Raw genomic sequence first — 25,523 nt, forward strand, 5'->3', positions numbered from 1 at the left:
GGTTCTTTGCGAGAGGGCCGATGCTAAATGCTCATTTGCAAAGGTAGGCTAATTGTTCTTGGGAGAGGAGCTAGAGACAAATAATTCACATATCATTATGAAGGTTTAATCATAGTAGATTTATTAATAATCCTTAAATTAAAAAGGTAAATCTGGGCTTGGGTTTGCAAAGGAATTAGTTGAACAAGGGGATGATTTTCTGTATCACCGTACCCATCAGTAAACTGATCTAGAAGCAACTTCTTCTGGGCTTCAGCTGTGTTGTCTAGGAGCAGAGTGAGTAGAGGATGTGAAGACGGAATGTGTCTGCTGTCTGGATGTTACCTACCAGTCTGTGTCTGGCTGTGTCTAGCTGCTGCTTTAATTTTATGGGAAACCTTATTTGGGAGCTGATTGTCTGAGTTTTCTTTCCTCTTCATTTCTTCTCCATTCTTTGCTGCAGTAAGTCCTAATGGTTCAGTTTGCTTTCTTTTTATTTCCCCTTGCCTTCCCTTGCTCATTGAGTCGCCAACCCTTTCTGTGCTTAGTTCATGAAATCACCCAGTTCCCACTCCCAGATTGCTGGGCTTCAGCTGTCCCTTTGGGCTTTAGAAACCCAGCCTGTGCTTTGCCCGCTGGTTGACCTCAGCACTCATTTGTCTGATGCTCTGGCTAGACACGACCATGTCTTTTTATTTTAACTAAAAGATAACTGTCGTAAAGTTGTCTTTCTGTACAGACAGAGCCAAAAACCTTAATACATCTGATCAGACGACTTTCAAATATCCATTTATACTTTTTTTCCTTCAACCTTAGTGCTAAATGAAGTGAAAGAAATAGTAATTGAAAATCGGGGTGGAGAGAGTCAAGAGGATTGTGCGAGGCCACTTTTAATGAGTGGAATATCCTTAAATGATAGTAAGTGATGAAAGAAATTCCACTTCAAGATAATTTAAAATAGATATTCTAGAAGACACTTTTGAAAGGGCTGGGGGTGCTGTTCAGTTTCCTGACAGGTCGGCGTTGTCTGGGGCTGAAGGTCTTATTAGAGAAGAGTTTAGAGCCTGGGAGATGCAGTGGTCCGGGCAGGGCAAGGATGCTGGATTTTCCCTGACGTCTCCAAGGCTGGAGGATCCTCTGTGCCCCATCCGAATCACACCAGGGCTTTGTGACAGAACAGGAAAGAGTCTCAGTCTCTTGACTTCTGATTCTAGGAATGGCATCTCATGGCTGTACACATTCCAGACTGTGGATGCTAAAGTGACTTTCCCCATCCTTCTCAGCTGCCTAACACAAGCCAGAGTCGGGGCCCCCTGCCCTGAGAATCGCCTTCCTTAGTCTAGTGTTAGCTGTCAAGGTCTCAGACTTGTGTGGTCTATGCACCACCAGTGTGTCCCAGTGAGTTGATCTGAGGGATGCCATGCCTGATCACTTGTGTTTGAATTCTGCATGTTATGAAACCTCTAAGCCTCCTTCTGAGCTTCCCTGGTGGCTCAGATGGTAAAGAATCTGTCTGCAACGCAGTATACACAGGGGATGCGGGTTCAGTCCCTGGGTCAGGAAGATCCCCTGGAGAAGGAAATTGCTACCCACTCCAGTATTCTTACCTGGAGAATTCCATGGACAGAGGAGCCTGGTGGGCTACAGTCCATGCGGTTTCAAAGAGTTGGACACGACTGAGCAACTAACATCGGCCACCGCGGTCCCCTTTGGTGTTCTTTTTTGCTTTAAGCATTTTGATCTTAGTTCCTTCTACTATTTCACCCCACCCCCCACAAGTTACTTCTACAAGGAAAAAAAAGATATTAGTCAGCTACACCTGGGAGAGAATTGAAAGCAGTGGATACCTGACAAATCCCTAATTGTGTGATTAAAGGCTTTGTTGTTGTTCAGTCGCTCAGTTTCAAGACTTTAGCTTCTGATAAAAAAAAAAAAAAAAATCTCATGCCTCAGAAAGCTGATCTGGGAGATATTTTTGAGGAGGTGGGCATGGGGTGCTTGAGTGAGGGATCCAGGAGTGTTTTCCCATTGCTGGTGAAATCTCAGCAGAAATACCCCCCTTGCAGAGGTTCAGTGGCCTTTCAAAGGCGTTATTCTGGATGCTCTCCCTCAAAGGCGAAGATGGAGCCCTCCCCCAGTCTGAGTGACGGGAGGAAATGAGTGATGGCAGTGCCTGCACAGTTAGAGCAGTGCATCTGACTTTGGGCTAAACAGCTTCCTGTAATGTCATACTGGATGTTGTTATTTAGTCGCTACATTGTGTCTGACTCTTTGCAACCCCCTGGACTGTAATCTGCCAGGCTCCTCTGTCCATGGAATTCTCCAGGCAAGAATACTGGAGTGGGTTGCCATTTCATCCTCCAGGGGATCTTCCCGACCCAGGGATGGAACTCTTGTCTCCTGCGTTGGCAGGCGGATTCTTTACCACTGAGCCACCAGGGAAGCCCAAGTGTCATATTAGCTGTTTTCAATCCAGTGTGCGGAGAAGCTAGGGGAAAAAGAAATTCATATTTCCCACTGGCAGGTTACCATCCTGAAGCAGTGTCTGTGTTCTCCCATTTGAAATATGCCACATTTCCCTGCAAATTTTCTTTGTTTTTGTGACAAGATGGACACACGTGTTGGGGATGCACTGTGCTGGGAGCTGGTGGGACATTGATGCCATCTGTGGAGGGAACTGGGCATGACCCATCACCATCTCTGAAGAAATGATGCCAGTTCTGACGTCTTAGAGATGATGTTTTAGAGATGGCACGTATTTTAAAAAAATGTTGGTTAAATATAAACTTTCAAAATTGCAAGCAGCAAGTAGTAGAATTGACAAGATTAATGATTAGTGTTCTTATTATTCTTTTAAGAAAATAGGGTGCGATCTGGCTCACCATCTGAGAGCATGTTCCTTTTCCAGTGAAATCTATTTATTATATTATATATATGTGTGTGTGTGTATATTCTGCTTATTAAAGCATATGGTAAAAAAATGATTAACTATGGGTATTTATCAGCCATTCTACCCTATGTTTGATTGATTTAGTTGATTTTACTTTATGCATATTTGGGGATTGTCTGATGATAAATCATCGTTTGAAATATGTCTCTGTATATGTATATATATTTATTTCTTGACAAATCAGGATTGAAACAATGTAAGTGGGAATGTATTTCCACAAGCGACTATTAATTTATAGTTACTAAGATAATAGCATACACGTTCACTTTCAGTTCTATCTGGGTAGCTCTGTAAATTGTGTATTGATTATGTTAATGACACTGGTGTCTTTATTACTTGTCTGCAGATCCATGCAGATGGAATGCACATTTGGCAAGGTTGTCATTCTGTAAGAAAAGGTACATTATTAAAATCTGCTTTTTGGAGAGATTGCATTAGAATTAAAAAAAAACATTGATTAAACTCATAGGGAAATGTAAGTAGTTGTGTTCTAGGAAATAAAAAGTGCAGTTAAAAAGTTTTTTTAAAGGATGCTCATTTGTTTCCTTTGTTTCAAATTCCTTAAGGAAAGTGTTTCAGAAATGGTACTTAATCAATAATGATCTATTTTTATAGTTTATTTTGGTTATGTGGCTTTATTTGTTTTGTTTATCAGGCTGAAGGAAATTTAGACATTTAGGTTTGCCTATATTTTTAAATTTATTAGCCCAACTAGAGGGGAACAAAATGAATTTCTTTTTTTCCCATTGCATATAAATTTTCTTGTATTTTGTAATAGCTCATAAGCCATAAATCACAGCCTCACTTTTTGCTCTAATCTTTCATTGTACAAACATGTACCTTATTTTACAGGGTCTTTCTCTTTCCTTCTTTCTTTGTTGCTGAGCCATTAAGTTACTGAAGAAGTTATTTAGAAACTGCTTTCTTATCTTCCTGAATGGGATCATTTCTTAGAAATGTGGGCTGTCCACTTACTTGTGTGCCAGCTTGAAAGGAAAGAAAAAATCTTTTTAAATGTTTTTTTAAAATCATTTTCTACTCTATATTTTAATGGCAGTTTGATCCCCAGTTTGTTTGAGAACCAGTTGGCCCTTTGGAAGGAGAAAAGGAAAAAAAAAAAAAAAAAAAGGCAAGATGTTTCATGTTCCTGGGTGATAAGATTCCATTTAGTGGGATAATAATGCCCCAAATGTTGTGTTTAACTCACAACCTTTAGACAAAACCTATTTTGCCTGTCTTTCAAATATATTATTGCAATTAAGAAGAGGAACTTCCTCAATTAAAACAAAAGTGAAAGCAAAGTCACTAATAAAGAGAAAGGAGTGGTAATATTGAATTGATTTTTGTGAATGAGATTGAGGTTATCATCTCAAAATTTAGAGATGAGTCTTGTTACATTGCAGCAAGCTAATGGTTCTTGTTCAAAACAAAACTTTCTCCCTAAGCTAGTGTGCTTCAGTAATTGTTGAGATAGTTAACTTTAAGTGTCCAGTTAAGAAATATTGTTACAATTGGATTGGCATTATAGAAAATAGCTGAAGTCATAAGAACAGTTGGGAGAAATATCAGAAAGTATGATGTCTGGAATATAAAGGTTTTCTTTCCAGGTTTTCTTTGCCTGGGTGGAGTAATACTTCCTCACTATGCTATTAATCCTATACCTGAGGCTTACTGATGACATTTAAAGAAAAAATAAGTAGACTCTTCCCCAAATATCCAGATGTCTGAATCCTAGGTTCAGAAACATGTTTCATTTATAGTTGCCCTAAGAAGCATTTTTCAGGGTACCTGGTCATTATGTGCTAAAAACTACACTTAAGTGTTTTTAAATAATTTGTTTTCTTCCAGAGTAGATTTTTAGCAGTTTTAAAATCACTTGGCTGTAGAAAATTAGACCAGGGTATCTGGATGTTAACAATAACTTTATGTAATATTTTTCTAATATAAAATGGAACAAAGTGTCCATGGACTTGGTTGAAGATTGAGCTGAGGGATGTAGAAGTTGGTTTTCTTTGTCGGTTTTTATAGGGAGTTAGGGACTATACTCAGATGTATTACCAGCCCCTTCCCAGTGAGCCCGTGATGTTGACACCTGAAGGCACCAGGCCAAGTGGAAGAATGAAGGGACTCAAATCAGGTGAGAAGAAAGGCGTTTGCCAAGAAGACCCACAAAACAAAACAGCAACAACAATAAAAAGACGTGGGAGAGAGCACCGAAAACCCTTCATGTAGGGGAAAAACAGAACAAAACCTTTCTGGGATAATCTTTTCCTCTATTAGGTTAGATGGTTTTGATTTTGTGTACCCGTTTTAAGTGTTTCCATCTCGTGTTTGTTAGGTTGACTTATCATTCTTGTGGTTTCTTGCTCTATTTTCTTCCACATGAAGCCTAAGCCTTTTGTTTCTTTTTTAAAAAATATTTATTTATTTATTTTATTATTTATTCGTCTGTTTCGGGTCTTGGTTGTGACACCCTAGGTTTTCGTTGCGCCAGGCGGGGTGGTTCCTTTCCGGGCGCAGACTCAGCAGCTGGGGCATGTGGGCTTAGTTGCTCTTTTCCTCAGTATGTGGGATCCTAGTCCCCTGGCCAGGAATCGAATCCATGTCCCCTGCTTTACGGGGTGGATTCTTAAGCGGCGGACCATCAGGGAGAGTCCCAAGGCCGAGCCTTTTGATGTGAATGTTTTAATGTATTCACTTGGGTTTATATTGCTGACAGTAGTGGCCTAGTGTATCACGTTGTCTTTGAGAAAGGATCATGAACTACATGCGGAATCATAGTAACTTAAACTAAGAGTTAATGTTTTTTTCTCCCCCTAAAAGAGAATAAAAGAGCGCTATTAGAATCAATATCTGTTTTTGTTTTTAGTCAAAAAGTTTTGGATTTATTTTCCCTTGGCTTTATGTGTGTTTGAAACAAGACCAAAGTAAAAGGAATCTCACCAAAGACCTTTTAAGTCCCAGGAAGTGTCAGTGGGCCTTTGCAAATCTCTCCCGTTAGATTAAAAAGTTAGCTGGTGTGATTGTGGTATTTCTGTCCAATCTCTCTCCAGCTTTGGCTTTATTGGGATTACAGATAAAAGGTGAAATCTGGGTATGAAGAGAGTGAAAAAAGCCGTGGTTCATACACCTGTTTAATTAGCCTTGGTTAATACACTTGTCTTAAAGCCAAGACAGCAAGTTCATCTCTAGGACCGGCTCCACCATGCCTGATGCCTGGCTGTCACTGAGCCGGCTCCCCCTTTTCTTAGGCCCACAGTCCATCTGAAGTCTTCCAGATCCTGTTTCTGGGGTGCCTCGCGTTAACCCTTTCTGCTACTGATTTAGCTTGCTCTCTCTGCACTTCTTCCCTGCATTGTGTCAGAGTCACCATACTGGTCTCTTTGCTTCCAGTTCTGGTCTCTTTCCAAACCTTCTTCTTAATCATCAGTGGGGCATCTCTCTAAAATGTACATGAAACCAGTCACTTTCCTTAAAGTCCTCCAGTGATTTCTCATAGCACCAGGTTGACATCTGACTATTTAGCCCACAGTAGTTCCCTCGTGCAGAGAAGGCAATGGCACCCCACTCCAGTACTCTTGCCTGGAAAATCTCATGGATGGAGGAGCCTGGTGGGCTGCAGTCCATGGGGTCTCGAAGAGTCGGACATGACTGAGTGACTTCACTTTCACTTTTCACTTGCATGCATTGGAGAAGGAAATGGCAACCCACTCCAGTGTTCTTGCCTGGAGAATCCCAGGGACGGGGAAGCCTGGTGGGCTGCCGTCTATGGGGTCGAGCAGAGTCGGTCACGACTGAAGCGACTTAGCAGCAGTAGCAGCAGCAGCAGTTCCCTCGTGAGCCGCTCACTTTTCCAGTGAGCCACTCACTTTTCCAGCCTCGTCTCTGCCACTGCTCCCATTTCCTTTCATTCTATCCAGAGCCCCTCATTTGAGTAGCATAGAAGAGCTTTCGCTTCTTGGAAAGCATCATGTTTTGCATCTCTGCCTTTACATATGTTTCCTCTTTTAAAAAAAAAAGGAAGTGTATGTATTTATTTGGCTGCATCAGGTCTGAGTTGTGTCATGTGGGATATTCCACTGCATTGCATGGACTCACTAATTAAGGCCTGGGCTCAATTGCACCAAGCCATGTGGGGTCTTGCTTCCCCCACCAGGACTGAACCCACGTCTCCTACATTGCAAGGCGGATTCTTAACCACTGGCCCACCTTGGGAGTGCCCTGTTTCCTCTTTTTGGAGTGCCATCTATCACTTGTCCTCAGCGCTGTGCTGTGCTTAGTCGCTCAGTCCTGTCTGACTCTTTGCGACCCCATGGACTGTAGCCCACCAGGCTCCTCTGTCCATGGGGATTCTCTAGGCAAGAATACTGGAGTGGGTTGCCATGCCCTCCTCTATCAAATCCAGATCGCCCGCATTGCAGGTGGATTCGTTACCAGCTGAGCCACCAGGGAAGCCTGTCCTCAGGGCTACTCATCTTTTATAACAGCCCAGTGCTGCTCCTCTTTAGCTAACATTTTTCTGCGCTGCACCATCTAACTGAAAAGCCCCTCCAGCTGAGCACTACCTTCTGCAGTTATCGGTTTATTCATCTCTCCTTTTCTCTGCCCCAGTGCTTCCCAGCCCTTCTCATGTCATGGCACACACAGAAAAATGAAACATTTTGAAGGAAACACTTGGATAAATGGAGAAGCAATTGGCCTGCCAGTGTCCAATTATCTCTAGCTGTAACGTGGCCACTTGGAGGGTGGAGTTGGTATCCTTGAACACGTGAACCCCCTTTTGACCCACTGGTTGGGAAGCTGTGCAGAAGATTTTAAGCTCCTTAGGACAAGGACCAGGTGTTAGACTTTGCATCTCTGGTGTGTGTGTGTGCGCGAGCTGAGTTGCTCCAGTTGTGTCTGACTCTTTGCCGCTCTATGGACTACTCCCCTCTTTCCATCGATTCTCCGTCAAGAACACTGGAGTGGGTTTCTGTGCCATCCTCCAGGGGAACTTCCCCATCCAGGAATCGAACCCCCGTCTCTTATGTCTCCTGCATTGGCAGGCAGGTTCTTTACCACTAGCGCCACCTGGGAAGCCCAGGGCCTTAGCCAAATGCCTCTTACTATGTGGATGCTCAGTAAATGTTTGTTTGCTGAAGGTGCAACAAGACAACCACAGTCCCCCAAATTGAAGGTTAAATGATTAAGGTGGGAATCTCTTTATAAATCCTCTTTATGAAAGTTAGAGTGCTAGGATTGCTTTCTTCTAAATTTCATGTTAAAGATACATAAGGATGAAGTTGAGGAAGGAAATTTGAATAGGATTCTGATTGGAAGAAGAGAAACTTTATTTGGTTCCAAAGTTTGAGTGTGTAGTTTTCAGAGTGTCTGTGTCTGTGTGTGTGTTTTAACCTCTCTCAAGGCTAATTTCCTCTCACTCAGCATCCTCCTATGAGGAATTTCATTGTATAAAGAAGAGTGGCCGTACGTTCATATTTGGCATGTGCCCCTTCCTAATAGAGCATCTGATACATTTCTCTTTGGTCCTCAAGGACCGTGATAGACCTGTAGAACAATCAAGCAAAACCACTGAAATTCTAGACTCCAACTGTGGGATTTTGTTTAACATAGAGATAATTCTTTCTATATGAGATTTTAGAGGCAGGAAAGAAAAGTACATGAAAAGGTTTTTTTTTTTTTTTTTTCCTCTCTCTCTCTCTTTTCCCCCCTTTTTTCTTTAAAACAGTTTAACAACTTTCAGAGAATAGAGTGGTTAGAACATGAACATTGTAGGAAAAGTAAAAAGAGCACGTTTGTATCCACGATTCCTTGAGCTCCCTGGACCTGTTGTCATCACCAGGTCTCAACCTCGATGGCTGTCCCTGTTCTGCCAGTTGAGGCCAGAGTTTGGGCATGTGCATCCTTGACCACCTCAGAGTGCTTTTGCTTTTGTTTTGTTTGTTTACTTTTTCTTGACAGTAGAAAAAGGGGAGGCAGCAGAGTAGCAGGCAGGTGGGGTCCAGACAGCCCTGTTCCTTCATCAGAGCCTGCTTGTGATTTTATAACAATGGATGATTTATTTTCCCCAAGTCTGTTCTCATCTTATGGGATTTCCAGTTAGAATGCATATGTAGAGCCCAGAAAGCACAAAATAATGATCCCACCCTTTGGTTTTTTTTACCCTTTGGTAAAGGAGGAAAGCTCCTCTTTAACTCTTTGTAGCCCAAAGGTAACTTTTCCTCTCTTCTTAGCATCAGGATACACCAGTTGATGGAATTTGAGCACATTTCTAGAGGCTTCCCAGGTGGCACAGTGGTAAAGAATCTGCTTGGCAGTGCGTGGGACGCATGAGACGTGTGTTCGATCCCTGGATGGGGAAGATCCCCTGGAGAAGGAAATGGCAACCCACTCCAGTATTCTTGCCTAGAGAATCCCATGGACAAAGGAGCCTGGTGGGCTACAGTCCATGGGGTCGCAAAGAGTCGGACACGACTGAAGCAACTGAGTACACAGGCGTGCTAGGGTAGGAGTGCTTTCAGACATTGTTTGCTCTAAATAAGAGCAGTCTCTGGTTTACTTTTTAGGTGTGGAACTTCAGTAAACCTTAGAAGACCAGTCACTGTGACTATATGTGAACTTGAAAAACAACATCAGACAATTTGGGGCACAAGCTTATTGTTCACTTGAGGTGCATCATTCGTAGCAACCTGGGGACATTTGAGTGTGGAATGCATGTGTTTAAATTATCTGTTGACTTATTCATCATCGAGTTCCTGAAAATAAGACACTAGGGTTATAATGCTTTTTTTTTATTTTCAGAAGATATCCTTGGAAGAAAGAACTTAGGCCGCTTTCCAAAATAACAAAAACATACTTTTACTAGTCCACTAATAATGTCGTGTTGAGCTCACTTTTTATTGACCATCTAGTGTTTTGTAGTTTTAGGTGATTCAGATCCAAGAGGTCATGGTATTCACATGAAGCCAAGACTTGTTCTTTTTTTAAGGCAGTGTGCATATTTTAGCTGGTATTTTCTTGAACTTACTGGCACTGTGTGGGTTGCTTTAAGATTGAGTAATTCATGCCATGGTTGTTTAATCTGGTGAAAAGCTGGCTATGACCAGAGAACAAACTGTTAGGAAATGGTCCAGTTTTTAAGTTTGCGTGTGTGTAAGTGGAGTATTTTGGGTTCATTCATCTCTTGCCAATCTTAGTTGTTAAGTAGTCTTCTTGCATTCATATTTACATCATCCTCTGAATCCTGTGTTTCTGCCACTCTCGTAAAAACAGACTGGTTTGTAAGGTAGAGCCTCATGCTTAGAATCCACCAGGAAAAAGCCTCATTTATATCTCCGGCAAGAAGGACAGAGGGCCTGCACTGTGTATTCGCTGCCAGAAGTTTTTATAGTAATACTTTGTATCTAGGCTCTGGCTCTTACCATTAAATGTGCTTTTTATAGAGTACCAAGTTATAAATGTAGTGCGGCTACGGCATATTAATCTTACTGCAGAGATTTAATGAGGCAGTTGTTTTGCGATGGACACTATTGGGAGCAGAAAGCGACAGAGTTTTACTTTACCACTGAGCTGCAGAAATATTCCTTGCCTGGTAATAATTATAACCACATGATCTCTTAGTTTTTCTTACTTTTGCCAGTGCTTTTCCATGCAAAAGTGGCTTGGAAGGAGGTCCATTTCTAGGCAGTGAGATGGATTGGAAATTGGGCTGTGTTCTCAGTGGTTTGACATTTTTTAACTTTGATCAGGCCTGGGATCCTTGTTGCACAGAGAGAAATATGTAGGATGAGTTTCAAGAATACAGATAGTCTTTGCCAGTCCACTGAGATGGCTTTTAGATATTCATTACTTTTACTTGACTTTTATATAGGTTATAAAAAGTAAATGTGGTGAAACCTCATTTTTACATGGACAGAATAGAATTTCTGCTGGTTGGCCTTAAACTGATCCCACACTTGAAATTAATTGAAGTCCATGGGTTTATTGCCTCCAACACTTTTAAGCCAGCGCAATTTTTCATTTTCCCCAAAGTTGTAATTTTATTAAACCAAGTTGTAGCAATAACAACCCTTATGAAGAGGAGGATGAGAAGAAGGAAGAAACCACCTACCAGGGAACATAATAAGGGGAAAAAAATCACACTTTCTTTTAAATTTCCATTTATAAGTAATGTTAACACAATTGAAAACAGAGAGCCGCCACTTATTTTTATAATAATAATTGTGTCTTTGTTCCAAAATTAAGCCTTTATCCAAGTTCAAACATTGTTAAGTCTAATGCCTCCTAGGGCCCTTTCAGAAGGGATGAGCCAGAAAGTTGGCTGGGCATGAGGTTGTGTGTGATGGATGAAACACATTTGGGTGGCCTCCTTCAGGGCAGCGGACAGAACGGTGCCTGCGGCTGTGATGGAGTTGGTAGTCGCAGTGCAGGGAGGGGAGATGTGCAGGTACTTTAAAATACTGCCCTTTGGGAGGGTTTGTAGTACAAGAGAGTTGGAATAACAGCTGTCCATCCTGCAGTGGTGTTGGGGGTGGGGCAGTGTTCACAGGCACAGACCCTGTATTTATAACCCCTTAGGTTGAAGTCAGAGGTTTGAATGGCTAGCAGAGTAATACAATTATTTTTTATGATTGACTCTCAAAGGACTTTATAAAAACTACCTAACTAAGGCCATGTGCAATTATTGAAGTGTAGCCACCTGTGGGAAAGAAATGGTTGACAATGTAAGCTTTCTGGAATCTTCCAGCGCCACTACGAATGGAAACTCGTAACACAAATAAACGCATCTTTTGAATGGGCAAGAGCGAATTCTTCATGGACATGGAGGTTGGCAAAACAACAACAACAACAACAACAATCTACTCGTTAGGAGAGAGCCTAAGATTCTGGAGCTCATTATACTACACTAAGGCATCAGAGACTGTAATCGCACCCACCCCCCAGAGGGTCCCTCTTAAGTGGTGACCTAAAAACAAATTCGCCAGTTGGCTGGAGCTTGCATCCTGAAGTTCCAGCAGAAGTGAATAAGCTTGACTGACTTCAGTCCCTGAAGGATTCTATCTGTAAATGCAGAAGTGGAAGCAAAACCATTTTTTATTAGTCTTAAAATGACCCTCATTTTAATAACTAGCCACAGTGTCAGAAGCATGGACCGGGGTCATTCCTTAGCTGTTAAGACCTAAAGCATCATGCAGGCTTTCCTATTTGTTTGATATTTTTGATTTGGATTCGTGTAAAGTGCCCATATTCTTGAATAATAAGGAAGGCAAGTTCTTATCATTTTCTCTGCATACTACTTAAAGTATTCAGAGTGTCTCCTTATTTAAAAACAAACAGGCCTGCAGACTTGATGCGTAGCATTTAAATAATCATATTAAAATTCAGACCCAGCCCCCACATTTCCCTGAGTGCTGTCAGTTTTATGAGAAACTGGAAACTCATGCTAAACAACCAGGAGTGTTCAGTAGGTGTCTGCTGCCTTCCACCAAGGGTTGAATGGGTGTGGGGGCCAGTTCGCCGTAGTGGGGACACTTACTTATTTTCCTGAGTGGCTCTAATTTGGCAGTATTTTACCACTCGGTTTTAGCTTGTTGGAGCTTTTTGAACCATTACCTATTTGTTGCGTCTGTAGCGCTAGATGAAACATTTGAAACCAGCAAAGGCATATGTGATGCTTTGACATTGCATCAGCTTTCGAAGATGTAGGCATGTAGATACTTTTGAATTTGGAGGTAACTGGTCTGTTCCCATTCACAGGAAAAATACTAGGAAAGGACTTTTTAATGTACTCCTTTTTTCCTCTCTCCTCTCCCTTCTCGTCATCACTAAATACTATTTACTAAGCACTTACCCGGACATAGTGCTGTGCTGGGCAAAGAACAGGGCAAATGAAAAAGGTCCTGTGATTACTCCCCCAGGGATGAGCAGTCTATAACTCAGTATATTGAAACGGACACTGCATAGAGTATGGAGATAATAATTTTCCAGATGACAAATCAACCCGAATTATCAATTTACTTTAACCCGACGTTCTTGTTTGAAAACAAATAAACAAAAACTACTTGCTCTTTGAATTGGGGATTCTGCTTTTGCCTCATGAACCCAAGAGATCATTCTCCATGTTGAAATGTAAGTTGATTTGGGCATTTGGGAATCGTTTGAAGGGTGATGATATAGTTAAGTTTATTACAGATGTGAAGAAAGGCTTTGGAGCAACTGCCAGCCAAAGGGCAGCACTGTGAGTTGTAGAAGCAGGTTCGCAGAAGCAACTGGCATGCAGAGTGGCAGAAATTTCGATAGCCGGATGGGAGGCTGATGGCATTCATTGACTTTCCAGTGAAGTCTGGGCTCATTTGATTCTGTGAATTCTGGATTGCAATATTTCAAATATTTATCCTCCATATTAAAAAAAAATGACTACAGAAAACATATTACATATTTCTTAGGTACCTTGATACAATTCTTTTGTAACTATTTCACTGAAAACTCTGTTTTGAGACATAATTTACTTCTGACTTTGGAGGACTTTTTGCTATTCGAAATGAATGTTCTGTAAACGAAGTCACAGATTTTATTATCCCAATTTTCCCTAAAGAGGCATTCTTTCTCTTCCTCTGCTTTCCTGCAAAGAGAAGCAGCGGCACTAAAATATTTGGGGGTACTTCTTTAAAATGAGGCAAAAGACAGCATAAGAAATCACGAAGTATTTATTGAGCTCCAAGGGAAACATCATGTGGGTTTTTGCTTGTCTTAGTCCCTCTTGCTTTTTGTGTGTCATTCTTAGGGTTAGAATGGAACTAGTTTTAGTTTTCCCACTATTTAGCTCTTTGGAGAAGGAAATGGCAACCCACTCCAGTGTTCTTGCCTGGAGAATCCCAGGGATGGGGGAGCCTGGTGGGCTGCCGTCTATGGGGTCGCACAGAGTCGGACACGACTGAAGCGACTTGGCAGCAGCATTTTTAGTTTTCCCACTATTCAGCTCTTTGAGGCTAGTAATGTCAGTTGAAGTTGTTGACTCAATTATAATCTGTAATTGCTCTTTGTATATTTGGTTTTGTTTTTTGATGATTCTGAAACCAAGAGACATACCAATGCATTTACACTTGAATTTGTGCTTGCAAGAATGTTTGGCTGCGTGGCGGAGCTTATTTTGCTATTGCCGTCTAACAAATAATGGGGTAACTGTGTGTTTTGACCAGTTTATAAGTAAAGGTCAATTTCGTGCCTATGGTAATTAGCTTAGCTTATTCTAGACTTTTGGCTAATTCTGGTAATTTCCTGTGAAAGAGTATATTTAGCAGAAAAGGAATTCATTCTCAAGCACGGTGGTTTTTCCCCTCTGTATTGGAGACTGTTTAATTTCAAAAGTGATTTATCTCTCTCTTGTAAGCAAAAAAAAAAAAAAAAGAAGGCTGTGAAAAAAATGTCAAAGTTAACTTTAAGGGTGGCAAATTATTTGAAAGGGGTTGGGAAAAGGGCTATGTATTGGAGGAGAGATGCTCTAGTCATCAGGAACTGACAGATTTTAGGGAGGACTCATTTTTCGATGCTTCTGAAATAAAATCTGCAATAAAGCCCTCCTTTTGCAGCTTCCAGGGAGAAGGTGTTTCTGTTTTTGGTAGCAAGATTAAAAGTGACTTGAAAAGAACCTATCTTTCAACCCCATACTTACAGTCTTGATTTCTTTTTTCAGACCCCAACTGTAAACTTGAAGACAAGACTGAAGATGGAGAAGCAATAGACTGTAAGAAGAGGCCGGAAGACGGGGAGGAGCTAGAGGACGAAGCTGTGCACAGCTGTGACAGCTGCCTCCAGGTGTTCGAGTCACTGAGCGATATCACAGAACACAAGATCAATCAATGTCAGCTGACAGGTAAACAGTACTTATCACTTCTTGTCTCCTCACCCTGTTCTATTTCTGATTTTTTTTTTTTCCGTTTGTTCCTTTCTCTTCTGTTGTCTTCCAGCTGTTTTATTCTTTCACTTGAGTACCTAGGTAAGTCTGGAAGGGCTTTAGAAAGTCTTCTAAGATAATGGTTTATGGCAAGTTCAGTGTCACAATCATCCTTAGATATTGAAGTGTACCTAGATATTGATAGCTAAGGGATATGTTTTTGTTTCCTTTTTAAGAAGCAACAGTGATGTAGTCTTTTAAACTATGTAGATGGAGAACCTAACATGGGGTGGCTAAGATAAAGTTTAAAAATACCTTCTGAATATGTTTTCCCAGAAGTTTAGCATGCATGAATTTCATTTAGTTTAAACGTCTCCTTAAGAAAACTTTTCCTCATCGGTCACTCTTTGCTGAGTTTAGTGCCTTTTTTGCCCTGTAAAGCCTTATGCTTAGTCATGAATATCACAGTGTTCAATGCATGTGTTAACTTTTCCATCGCCCTCATTAGACTGGAAGCTCACGGGTGGCAGGAACGCTGTCTTGCTCATCACTGTATTCTCTAAGCCTTGCACAGTGCCTGGCCCACAGAAGGCGCTCACTTAAGTCATGGCAACTATTCTCCTCTATGTTTCATGGTAAAAATCAGATTTAAAATGACAGGAAACAGGACGTGTTCAAGTTAATGGTTGGATAAAAGTAAAACTCGGTTACCAAAGTTATACTCTCTAAAAATATATCCTGCAGGAACATACTATACAAAGTTGGAGGGACATTTTATATATACATCCCTTTTTATAATCATGTCATTTTTCTCTTATTATTTGGAACTGACATTGCCCCGGTGTGTGTGTATTTGTAGATCTCTTTCTCTTATTTTCCTAGCACAAATCTTTCTTCAACTAACCATGTGTAGGAAATGTATTTATTAGACAAGTGGTTCTGCAACTGTTTTCCACAGAATGTTGATAATTTTGCAAGATTTTAATAGGTGTTCCATTTAAACTAGGTTTCCTGAGCAGATTATTATGGAAATATTGGATTAAATCCAATTAAATAGGCTTCTTTATTGAAGTGCACTGTTGCTTTTCAAAAAAGGATTGCAGTGAGCATGTTTATTAGACTCTTCTTTCTTTTAGAAAACCTATTATCATCTTTTTTGGAATGTAAGTTTGAGAATCTATGAAGCTTATAGAAACATTGGCTGTGTACATATTTTTTAGGGTTTTGATAACTTTTCTTTTGATATAATTCCAAACTTATAGAAAAATTGCAAAGATATTATATGTGACTCTCGTTTACCACTTATCTGATTCACACATTGTTTGTATTTTAGCCTCTTTGCTCTGTCATTGTCTCGTTAATTTTTTTTTCTTAGTCATTTGAGAGAAGGTTGGAGACTTCACACCCTTCTAAATATATCCTGTGTACTTCCTAAGAATAAATACATTCTCTTACATGACTACAGCACACTTAATCAAAATGAGGGAAGTTCACATTTAACACAGAATACTGTTATCTAATCCACAACCAATATTTAAATTTCAACAGTTGTCCCAACAATGTCATTTCAAGGTTTTTCTTTGTTGTTTTGCTTTTTCTCCTCTGGGATTCAGGATCATGCATAACTTTTAATTGTCATGTCTCTCTTTTCTCCTTTCACCTGAAATGATCTCATTTTTTGAGAGTAACTCTCAGCATTTTATAAAATGCCTATTTATAATTGGGTTTGTTTGATGTTTCCTTATGGTTATATTCAGCTTCTATTCTTCCATGGGGCTTCCCTGGTTGCTCACACAGTAAAGAATCTGCCTGCAGTGCAGGAGACCCAGGTTCGATCCCTGGAGAAGGGAATGACTATTCATTCCAATATTCTTGCTTGGAAAATTCCTGGACAGAGGAGCCTGGTGAAATAAAGTCCATTGGGTTGCAGAATCAGACAGGAGTGAGCAACTAAGAGTTGGACATACTTCCATGGCAGGAATACCACCAAAGTGATGTTGGGCCCTTCTCAGTTTATCAGGTCAGGAAGTATCTGATGTTGATTTTTACCAGTGTTGATGGGGTTAACACTGAATACTTGTTTTAAGTGGCGGGTCATTGAACTCCGGGAGTTGGTGATGGACAGGGAGGCCTGGCGTGCTGCTATTCATGGGGTCGCAAAGAGTCGGACATGACTGAGCAACTGATCTGATCTGATCTGCCAACTTTCTCCAGTGTTCAAAAGTTGTTTTCCCTTGGTAAATACAATAAGTAATTTGTGGGAAGATACTTTGGGGCTTCCCTGGTAGCTAAGTTGGTAAAGAATTAACCTGCAATGCAGGAGACCCTGGTTCAATTCCTGGGTCAGGAAGACCTCCTGAAGAAGAGATGGCTACCCACTCCAGTACTCTGGCCTGGAGAATTCCATGGACAGAGGAGCCTGGCAGGCTACAGTCCATGGGGTTGCAAAGAGTCAGACATGACTGAGCAACTTTCACTTTGACACCATGTAAATATTTTCATTCTCATGAAATACCCACTTTAGCTTTATAATTTTTATATTTATTAGTTGGCCTTAGACTACAATTTCTTATTCATTCATTGATTTTTGTGTTCATATCACTGTGGGCATTTGGATTTTTATTTTCTTTCATGGGTCATAATTCATTACTATCATTGCTTGCTCAAATTCACTGAAATTTGGTCAGTAGTAGTCCCTTCAAACTGGATCCTATGTTAGCTTAATATGTCTCTGTCTATTTGAGGATAGATTCAGTTTCTCCTTCAAACAGATGCTCCAGGCTCCTCATGTTCTGGTCCTAATCAATCTTCTGTCCAAGGAGCCCTGGTTCCTTCAAGAGGACCAAGGTATTTAGAAATCAAGATGTGGGCACTATGTGTACTCATTGATAAAGATCCATCATTGGTTATAAACCATCTCAGCAGATAGAATGAGGAAATATATATGTGTATTTAGTGTAATGGGCTTCCCAAGTGGTGCTAATGTTAAAGAACCCGCTTGCCAAAGCAGGAGACAACAAGAGATGAGGTTTCAATCCCTGGGTCGGGAAGATCCCCTGGAGGAAGGCATGACCACTCACTCCAATATTCTTCCTTGGAGAATCCCATGAATAAGAGGAGCCTGGTGGGCTACAGTCCATAGGGTTGCAAAGAGTCAGACAGGACTGAAGTGACTTAGCACTTAGTATAATACCTGTATAATATAGCTTATTAAATGTATGTATACACAAATATATACACATATTTGTATTTTTCTCTCTCTAACAAGAGCCAATATTTCTACTGATGCCCATCATTTCAATTTAGCACTTGTTGAACATCCCAATCTTTTTTCTCTCCATGTTTGTTACTGCCTTCTCGAGTAGTGAGCCACCTAGCTTCCATTATCTTCAATATATATACTCAGTTGCTGAGTCTAGAACACACAGTAAGTAGTTTAAAAATTACATACTCATATCATCAGGATAAGCAGACCAACTGACTAGAGTTTAATAGTTGTTTATCATTATTAATGCTATAATTTATAATGTATGATTTATATAGAGTTAAATTTGTAAGTCCTCAGGGTACCATTTGATGAGTTTTGATAAAATACATATACCCATGTGACCCATATCCCTCTTAAGATCATCTCCTAGAAATTTCTCTTCTCTTGACTCTTTTCCAGTCAGTAATGCTCCAGCAAAAGTAGCTAGCTTTGAAGTTTTTACCTGCAGGTTTGTTTCGCCTCTTCCAGAACTTCTAATACGTACACAGTGTGAACTCTCATCGTTTGTCTGGTTTCTTTTGTTCAGCACACTATCTGCAAGATTCATTCTTGTATGTATAAGAAGTCGGTTCTTTTTTATTGCTGTGTAGTATTCCAGCCTGTGAATGTATCACCAACCTATTACTAGATGTTTTGGTTATTTTAGTTTTTGGTTACCATAAATAAAGTTGTTGTGAACCTTCCTATACAGGTCTTTTTTGTGGACGTATGTTTTAGTTCTCTTGAGTTGAGTAGGAGTAGAATTGCTGGATCACAGGGTAGGGTATACTTAACTCTGTGGAAAACCTCTGAATCTCGATCACAAGTGGTTGCACCATTTCCCACTTTTCACCGGCATTGTCTGAGAGTTCAAGTTGTGCGTCCTTGATAACATTTGTTTTGCTTGCCTTTTCAAGTTAAGCATTCTATTGGGTGTGTATAGGTATTCTTTGTGGATTTATTTGCATTTTCTAACTCATGTACACTTAATTGACTTCATTTAGTGCATTTTCTCCTCAGAATGCATAATTTTTGGAAAATCCCATTAAGTGCACCGTTAATATGATTCTATTTTCAGTGGAATAGCTTTAAAGGGAAGTTCTACTTATGTGGAATCAACGCTAACTTTAGGGTGAAGACATGGGAATGCAACTGATATGGCCAATTTAAACTATGCCAGCAAGAAATCTTACCTTAGGTGAGAAAAGTGTCTCTCTCGTGTGAAAGATTAAATTTAAAATTCAATATTAAAAAAGAAAAGCCTTCAAATTCTATTTAGTGTTTACCTTTTATTGAGTTCCTACCATGGAATTATCTTTATGTCCAGCTCTATGAAATAGAGTAGAAGCAAAAAAAAATTATTCCTGAATAACTTTATATATTGTATACAGTAATATATTTCTTTATATATTATACAACTTTAATATCAGTGCAGAAAATGCTGATTTTATTCAGCACATGGTATGGTGAAGATAATACCTATGGGTTAAAATTCTTATTCCTCAAAAACCTCAAACCCTAATAAAATATTTGGTTTGTTTTAATCTTAAGCTTTCTAAAATCTTAGAATCCTAGTCTATGCTCACATCATTTTATCCCACAACATTTTAAACAAAGGAAGGAAAACAGAGGCGTATGTGTGATTTAATGAAATATTTCAGAAGAGGTAAAGCTGATGGGCTTTGGTCCTGTTTATGATGTTCAGGGTGGTAGACCGATGAGGAAAAAGCAGAAAGGGAAGATCAGGGAGAGAACAGAAGGGTGAGGAACAAAATTAGGAATGATTTACATTTGTTTAAAGTGTTAGAGTTCAAACTTGGGTTGACTAAGGGTACCCTTCAGTCTCTGCTCAACTCGAGTTTGAACTCTTAACACTTTCAGTTCAGTTCAGTTGGGGTCGCAAAGAGTTAGACACGACTGAGCAACTGAACTGAATTGAACTGAAAGTGTTAGAGTTCAAACTTGAGTTGAGTTGACTAAGTGTACCCTTCAGTAAAGAATCCGCCTGCCAATGTGGGAGACATAAAAGATGCGGGTTTGATCCCTGGGTTGGGAAGACTCCCTGGAGGAGGGCGTGGCTCTCTACTGCAGTATTCTCACCTGGAGAATTCCATGGACAGAGGAGCCTGGCAGGCTACAGTCCATGGGGTCACCAAGAGTCAGACACGACTGAAGGAGATCAGCAAGCACGCATACACACACACCCTTCAGTCTAATCTGGAAGAGATTAAAGACACTGGTAGCATTTTAATTAAGAAAGTAATATGGTGCTTTTACCTTCTTCCTTGATTAAAACCTTTTACTCTAAGTTAGAAGGTCCTACTCTTCCTAATTTAGTTTCCTGCTGCTTGAGTTAACTCTTGGTGCTTCTTTTTTCTAGAGGACAAAATGTTAGTCTAGTATTTGGGGTTTTTTTCCCCTTTAATTTTACTCTTTTCTTTTTCACTTTTTTTTCTTTTAATTTCATGTAGTCTCATTTGTATCTTTGTTCATTTTCCTTTGCTTCTTCTTATCCTTGTTTCAAGACTCTTCATTTCCTTATTGTCTTTATACATCCCCTCTTTTTTCTCTTTCTGGCTGTGTTATAGTCTCTTGCTGTTTTCTCAGCTTTCTTCCTTAGTCCTTTTGGCTTCCCGTCTGTTAATCTTGAAGTCTTTACTTACGTGTGTGGTCACATCCATCTAGATCAGAGCCTGAAAATTTTTTGGTGAATAGTTTGTATGAAGGAGAGGACAACTGGAAGTGTATAGGAGAGTTAGCTATCGAGTAGTTTGGGAGAGAAAAGTCTTAAAACCTGCTGATTTGCACAGTAACAGAAAGCAGAGGTATTCTGTGGTCTGACACCTATGGGAGTTAGTCAGGGTAGTTTCACCCTGAACTGGAAGAAACCCTGCCATGAGATTCCCATCCTGAACTGAGTGCTTGTGGTAACTTGAGATCAGTTCTTTGGTGACTCTCCTCCCCAAGGGGGAGCCTGCCAAGGTGAAAACTGACTCACTCCAAACTGAAAGTTTTGAAATCCTGGTACAGTCTTGCCAAGTGAGCCTAGACTAGACCTGGCCTTGGGAGACGAAGGTCAAAGATGGACCAGGATGATCCATTTTAGACTCAGGTTTGAAAGTCAGCTCAGGCATCAGTTATGCCCCAGGTCAGTTCGTGAGTAGGCACCAGTGGCCTGGACTGAACTCACAGACAGTGGACCAGCAAGGGCGCAGAGATCTCGGGCATCACACACACAGTTCACGCGGTGCATCCCTGAGGGGGATTCTGGAAGGTGAGTGCTGTTCTGGACAAGCATCTGGCCCAGGAAGCAGCAGAGCAGTCCCTTAGGATAATGAGGGACAGGATGGCCTTCTTTTTTGTCTCCCAAGGCAATTGCCCTCTAGTCTGCAATCCAAGATGAACAAATAAATCTTATCTCATCCCTGCTTGAAGGTATAGGGGGAAAGGTGGAAAAATTAAACCCTGCTCTTCAGCTGTAGCAGTAGTTGGAAAGCACCTGTCTCGCCCCAGCCATGCTCTGTTTTTCCTGGAGGCTGGGAAGGGAGGGGAATCAACACTAATGCTGTTGGGACTCTCTGATGCAGAAGACAGATTATCAAAATATATATTTAAAGAAGGAAAAGCACAGAGAACCTCTCATTTTCCTAATCCACAAACCCTATCATTTCTTGCCAGTTCCCTCAGGGGGTAGGGAGGGCTGGAAGCCAAAGGGGTCTCATCACACTTCTCAACAAAGATTTAATAGCAGGGTGCTGGGGGGCGGGGGGAAGGCTGAGATTATGGAGACTTTATTATGCTGACAAAACTGAGTAAGAACCAGCATTGTAAATCGTCAGAACTAAGCTACACTTAACAGGATAAATGTGTAAAGTGCATTTGGTAATACTGTACGCTTGTTGTTCTGAGTCATTTTTCTCTTCTCTGCTAATTTGCAAACTTGAGTTGTCTGTGAAGTGTTCTTTCACATCATTAATGTGAATTGCCTGGGTGCAAATGCAGAAAAGCTAAACAGCACCATGTTAGTTCTTAACCCTCTGGCCCACCATACTACTGGTGAGAGGGGTAGGTAGAGGTTTGTGCGACTGCAAGGTGGTTGTATTTTCAGAGAACATATTTGTAGATTGCATTTATTAACCCTAGGCAGATCTGTGAGTCCTTTACCAATATTAGTATTGTACGGATTCACAGTTTTGAGGAAAAGTCACTGAACCAATGATCGGACACCACGTCAGTATAAAATAGCATGTTCACTTAATTTGATTTTAAGAGTTATGAGGCTTCTTGGAAGCTTCACATAGATTTTGTGAACTGAAGACTTTTTTTAGACATCTGGGTTGTTGTTTTTTTTTAACTAAAGAATTTAAAGAAAAAGTGAAAGTGATTGAACATGTGTTATATAGTTGTGGGAATTTAAATACTGGTTGGTTTCACTTGACAATCAAGTACTCTTAACAGCAAGTTTGGTTTGCATTGGGAATAAGGAAAAGGAACATTTTATTGAATGAAGCATAGTTTTCGCAGAAGCATATTGAAACTGTTTTTAGAACTTCTTTGTTTTGCTGTTTTCCTTTTCAAATCATTAGTTGAAATAAGTTACATGAAATAAATGTGATATTTTAACACTTTAGCTTATATTAATTAGGCTTAAGGCATTATACCTTTGGTTTGCATATTTCTACATTGATTTCTTTATTCATTATTCGTGCTTTGTTATTCATTATATATTAATTAATTATCTATTTATATATTAATTAGGCTTATGCTATGCTGTGCTATGCTAAGTCACTTCAGTCGTGTACGACTCTGTGTGACCCCATAGATGGCAGCCCACCAGGCTCCCCCGTCCCTGGGATTCTCCAGGCAAGAACACTGGAGTGGGGTGCCATTTCCTTCTCCAATGCATGAAAGTGAAAAGGGAAAGTGAAGTCGCTCAGTCGTGTCCAACTCTTAGCGACCCCATGGACTGCAGCCTACCAGGCTCCTCCGTCCATGGGATTTTCCAGGCAAGAGTACTGGAGTGGGGTGCCATTGCCTTCTCCAATTAGGCTTAAGGCATTATATATTTTATTTTCCTATTATCCTCTGTTTTGATCAATTTCTTGTTTCCTACCCAAAATATTTCCTTAGTGTTTTTTTTTTTTTCCACTGGGAGGTCTCAGATTGAAAACTTGAGATCATGCACCATCACACCCAAGGCTGCCGCTCATCAAGCCCCTGTGTAGCTGGTTTTGTTGGATACTTCCTTAGTGTTTTTTAGCCTACTTCATTCTTCAGATCCTTCTAAGTCCGCCAAATGCAATTAGTGGCTTCTACAGATTGGGTTTCCATGGTGGCTCAGATGGTAAAGAATCTGCCTGCAATGCAGAAGACATGGGTTTGATTCCTGGGTTGGGAAAATCCCCTGGAGAAGGGAATGGCAACCCACTCCAGTATTCTTGCCTGGAGAATCCCATGGACAGAGGAGTCTGGCAGGCTACAGTCCATGGGGTGGCAAAGAGTCAGACATGACTCAGCAATTAACACTTTTCACATTCCCCAGCCCCTTCTCCACATGCTTCTTATTTTTCAGACCAGTAGTTTCCAATATTTTTGATTAAACATATATAGGATACATCTTCAAAATATGTATTTATCAATATGTTACATAGATACATGTATGATACAACACTCAAAAAATAGAAATTGAAAAATGAGGTGAAGATGACATAGATTTTAAAAATAAATGTATGTTGTTTTGAAGTTCTGATATAGGTTCATTTATTTTGACAATTTATTTTAATGGTTGTGAGAGTTAATAGAGCTATCTCAGAAAACCACAAAGAGAAAACATATGTTATTACACTTCTCGCTGAGGTTCATAATTATCAATGGTGTCTATCAGCTCATATTTCAGATAGCTTTCCTGGTCATCTCAATTTTGTTTTGCCAACTCACATCTGATTAAATTGTTTGTATTAATATCTTCTCCCTCTTCATTCAGTGGCTGACAAAGAGCTTTTACTGGGAGTGGAAAGGCTAGACTCGCCATTTTCTTGTTGATTACTTGTGCTCACCTGTTAACATCCCCCGGTTGCCTTGCAGAAGACTTTAAAAATCACTTGTCAAAATTTGAGGATTCTGTGTGAATTAGATGAGTGAACATTAAACAAGGTGATCAGCAAGCCTGTTTCCCTGGGCACAGGCCACTGCGCTATTTTGAGATGTGGGAACGGAGTGGAAGGGCAAGGGCACCCAGGATGACAGGAGTACTGTTTGTCTTACTCTCAGGATGTTGTTCCTGGGTGGCTATTTATGGCTGATGTCTCTTCTGATGGTTGCTAAATATTCAGGCTATCTTTTCTATCCTAGGATGTATACCCTGTATTTGAGAGACCACTGTTCTTGACTGTCATTGACCTCATCATAAGAAAAACAACACACCAAGTCTCTGCTCCTCTCAGTTTCAGAGAAAGTGGTGTGGCTCAGTATGTCAGTTTCTTGGTCTAGCAGGACCATGACCTAAGTTCCTCTACGCATTTATCAGAGATAAAGCAATTGTCCACAACTGGTTCCAACCTCGAATTTTGGTTGACTGATCTCCTTTTTCTGGTTTTGGAGGAGTCGGTTGCTATAAAAGGTTTGTTATTTCCATATTGCTTGGGCTGCAGCAAAACTTTGATATTAGTACGTCATCTATTGTCCTTTTCTTGATATATTTGTGAAATTCTCTACCAAAACATGGATGTAAAATAATCATTTTCAGATCCATTATTGTCTTGGTGCTTTTGAATACTTTGGGGCATTGTAATTGAGGTTTATGAAAGGCCTTTATGGATGAGGTATATTTTTCCACTGTGAATGATGAGTTATTATATATATTAAAGTTAAATAGCTGGAATGTTGAATGGGTAGTGTAAGAAATATTTCTCCATATTTTTGATGTGCATTTTAAAATTAGGTGCTTTTATTGTTAGCCTGTTTTAATAATTTGTGAATCACCAGAAAGCTACTGATTATCAACAGAAAGTTCCTAAAGGATGAAATCTCCTAGAAATAGAAAATAAATGGGTGAATTCACTGTATTTTTTTCAAGTAAGACCTAAGTGGAGAGTATTCTGTATTAGCTGTAACTGTATTGCAAATTACCTGCTCCTTGATTAATCTGAGGTTTTTGAAATTAGCATTTTGAAATGAGTAGAACTCAAGAAGTGAATTAGCATTATTTGTCTGTGTATTAAAAATGTTACCTTTGGATGTCTTGTGGAACCACAGCTGTTTTAGAGAAATGGTCTGGCCTTAGTTGTATAATTGATAATGAACATATTATCATCCAATTCTGTGGTTTCAGGATTTATTTGCCAAAAAATTGTAAATAAAATGTCAAGAACACAAGCCATGGGAGAATATCTTCAAGAATTTCCACCGTGTCCTTGATGGTCATTGATGGTAATTAAAGCTGTCAGTTTGTCCCT

At 40.2% G+C, this 25,523-nt stretch overlaps 1 protein-coding gene across 4 annotated transcripts in view; it reads left to right on the forward strand.

Annotated features, from left to right (window-relative positions):
• ZNF521 (zinc finger protein 521) overlaps nt 1-25,523 on the forward strand; it is a 312,190-nt gene that overhangs the window by 17,027 nt on the left and 269,640 nt on the right. For all 4 annotated transcript variants that reach the window (XM_019986858.2, XM_019986855.2, XM_019986857.2 and 1 more), the window contains one exon: nt 14,622-14,801. Coding sequence is in view for 3 of the 4 variants with exons in the window: in XM_019986855.2 (XP_019842414.2) it covers nt 14,622-14,801 (180 nt within the window). In the remaining variant the exon portion in view is untranslated. The remainder of the gene's footprint in view (nt 1-14,621; nt 14,802-25,523) is intronic.

The sequence above is a fragment of the Bos indicus genome, chromosome 24, assembly GCF_029378745.1.
Source record: "Bos indicus isolate NIAB-ARS_2022 breed Sahiwal x Tharparkar chromosome 24, NIAB-ARS_B.indTharparkar_mat_pri_1.0, whole genome shotgun sequence".
NCBI lineage: Eukaryota > Metazoa > Chordata > Mammalia > Artiodactyla > Bovidae > Bos > Bos indicus.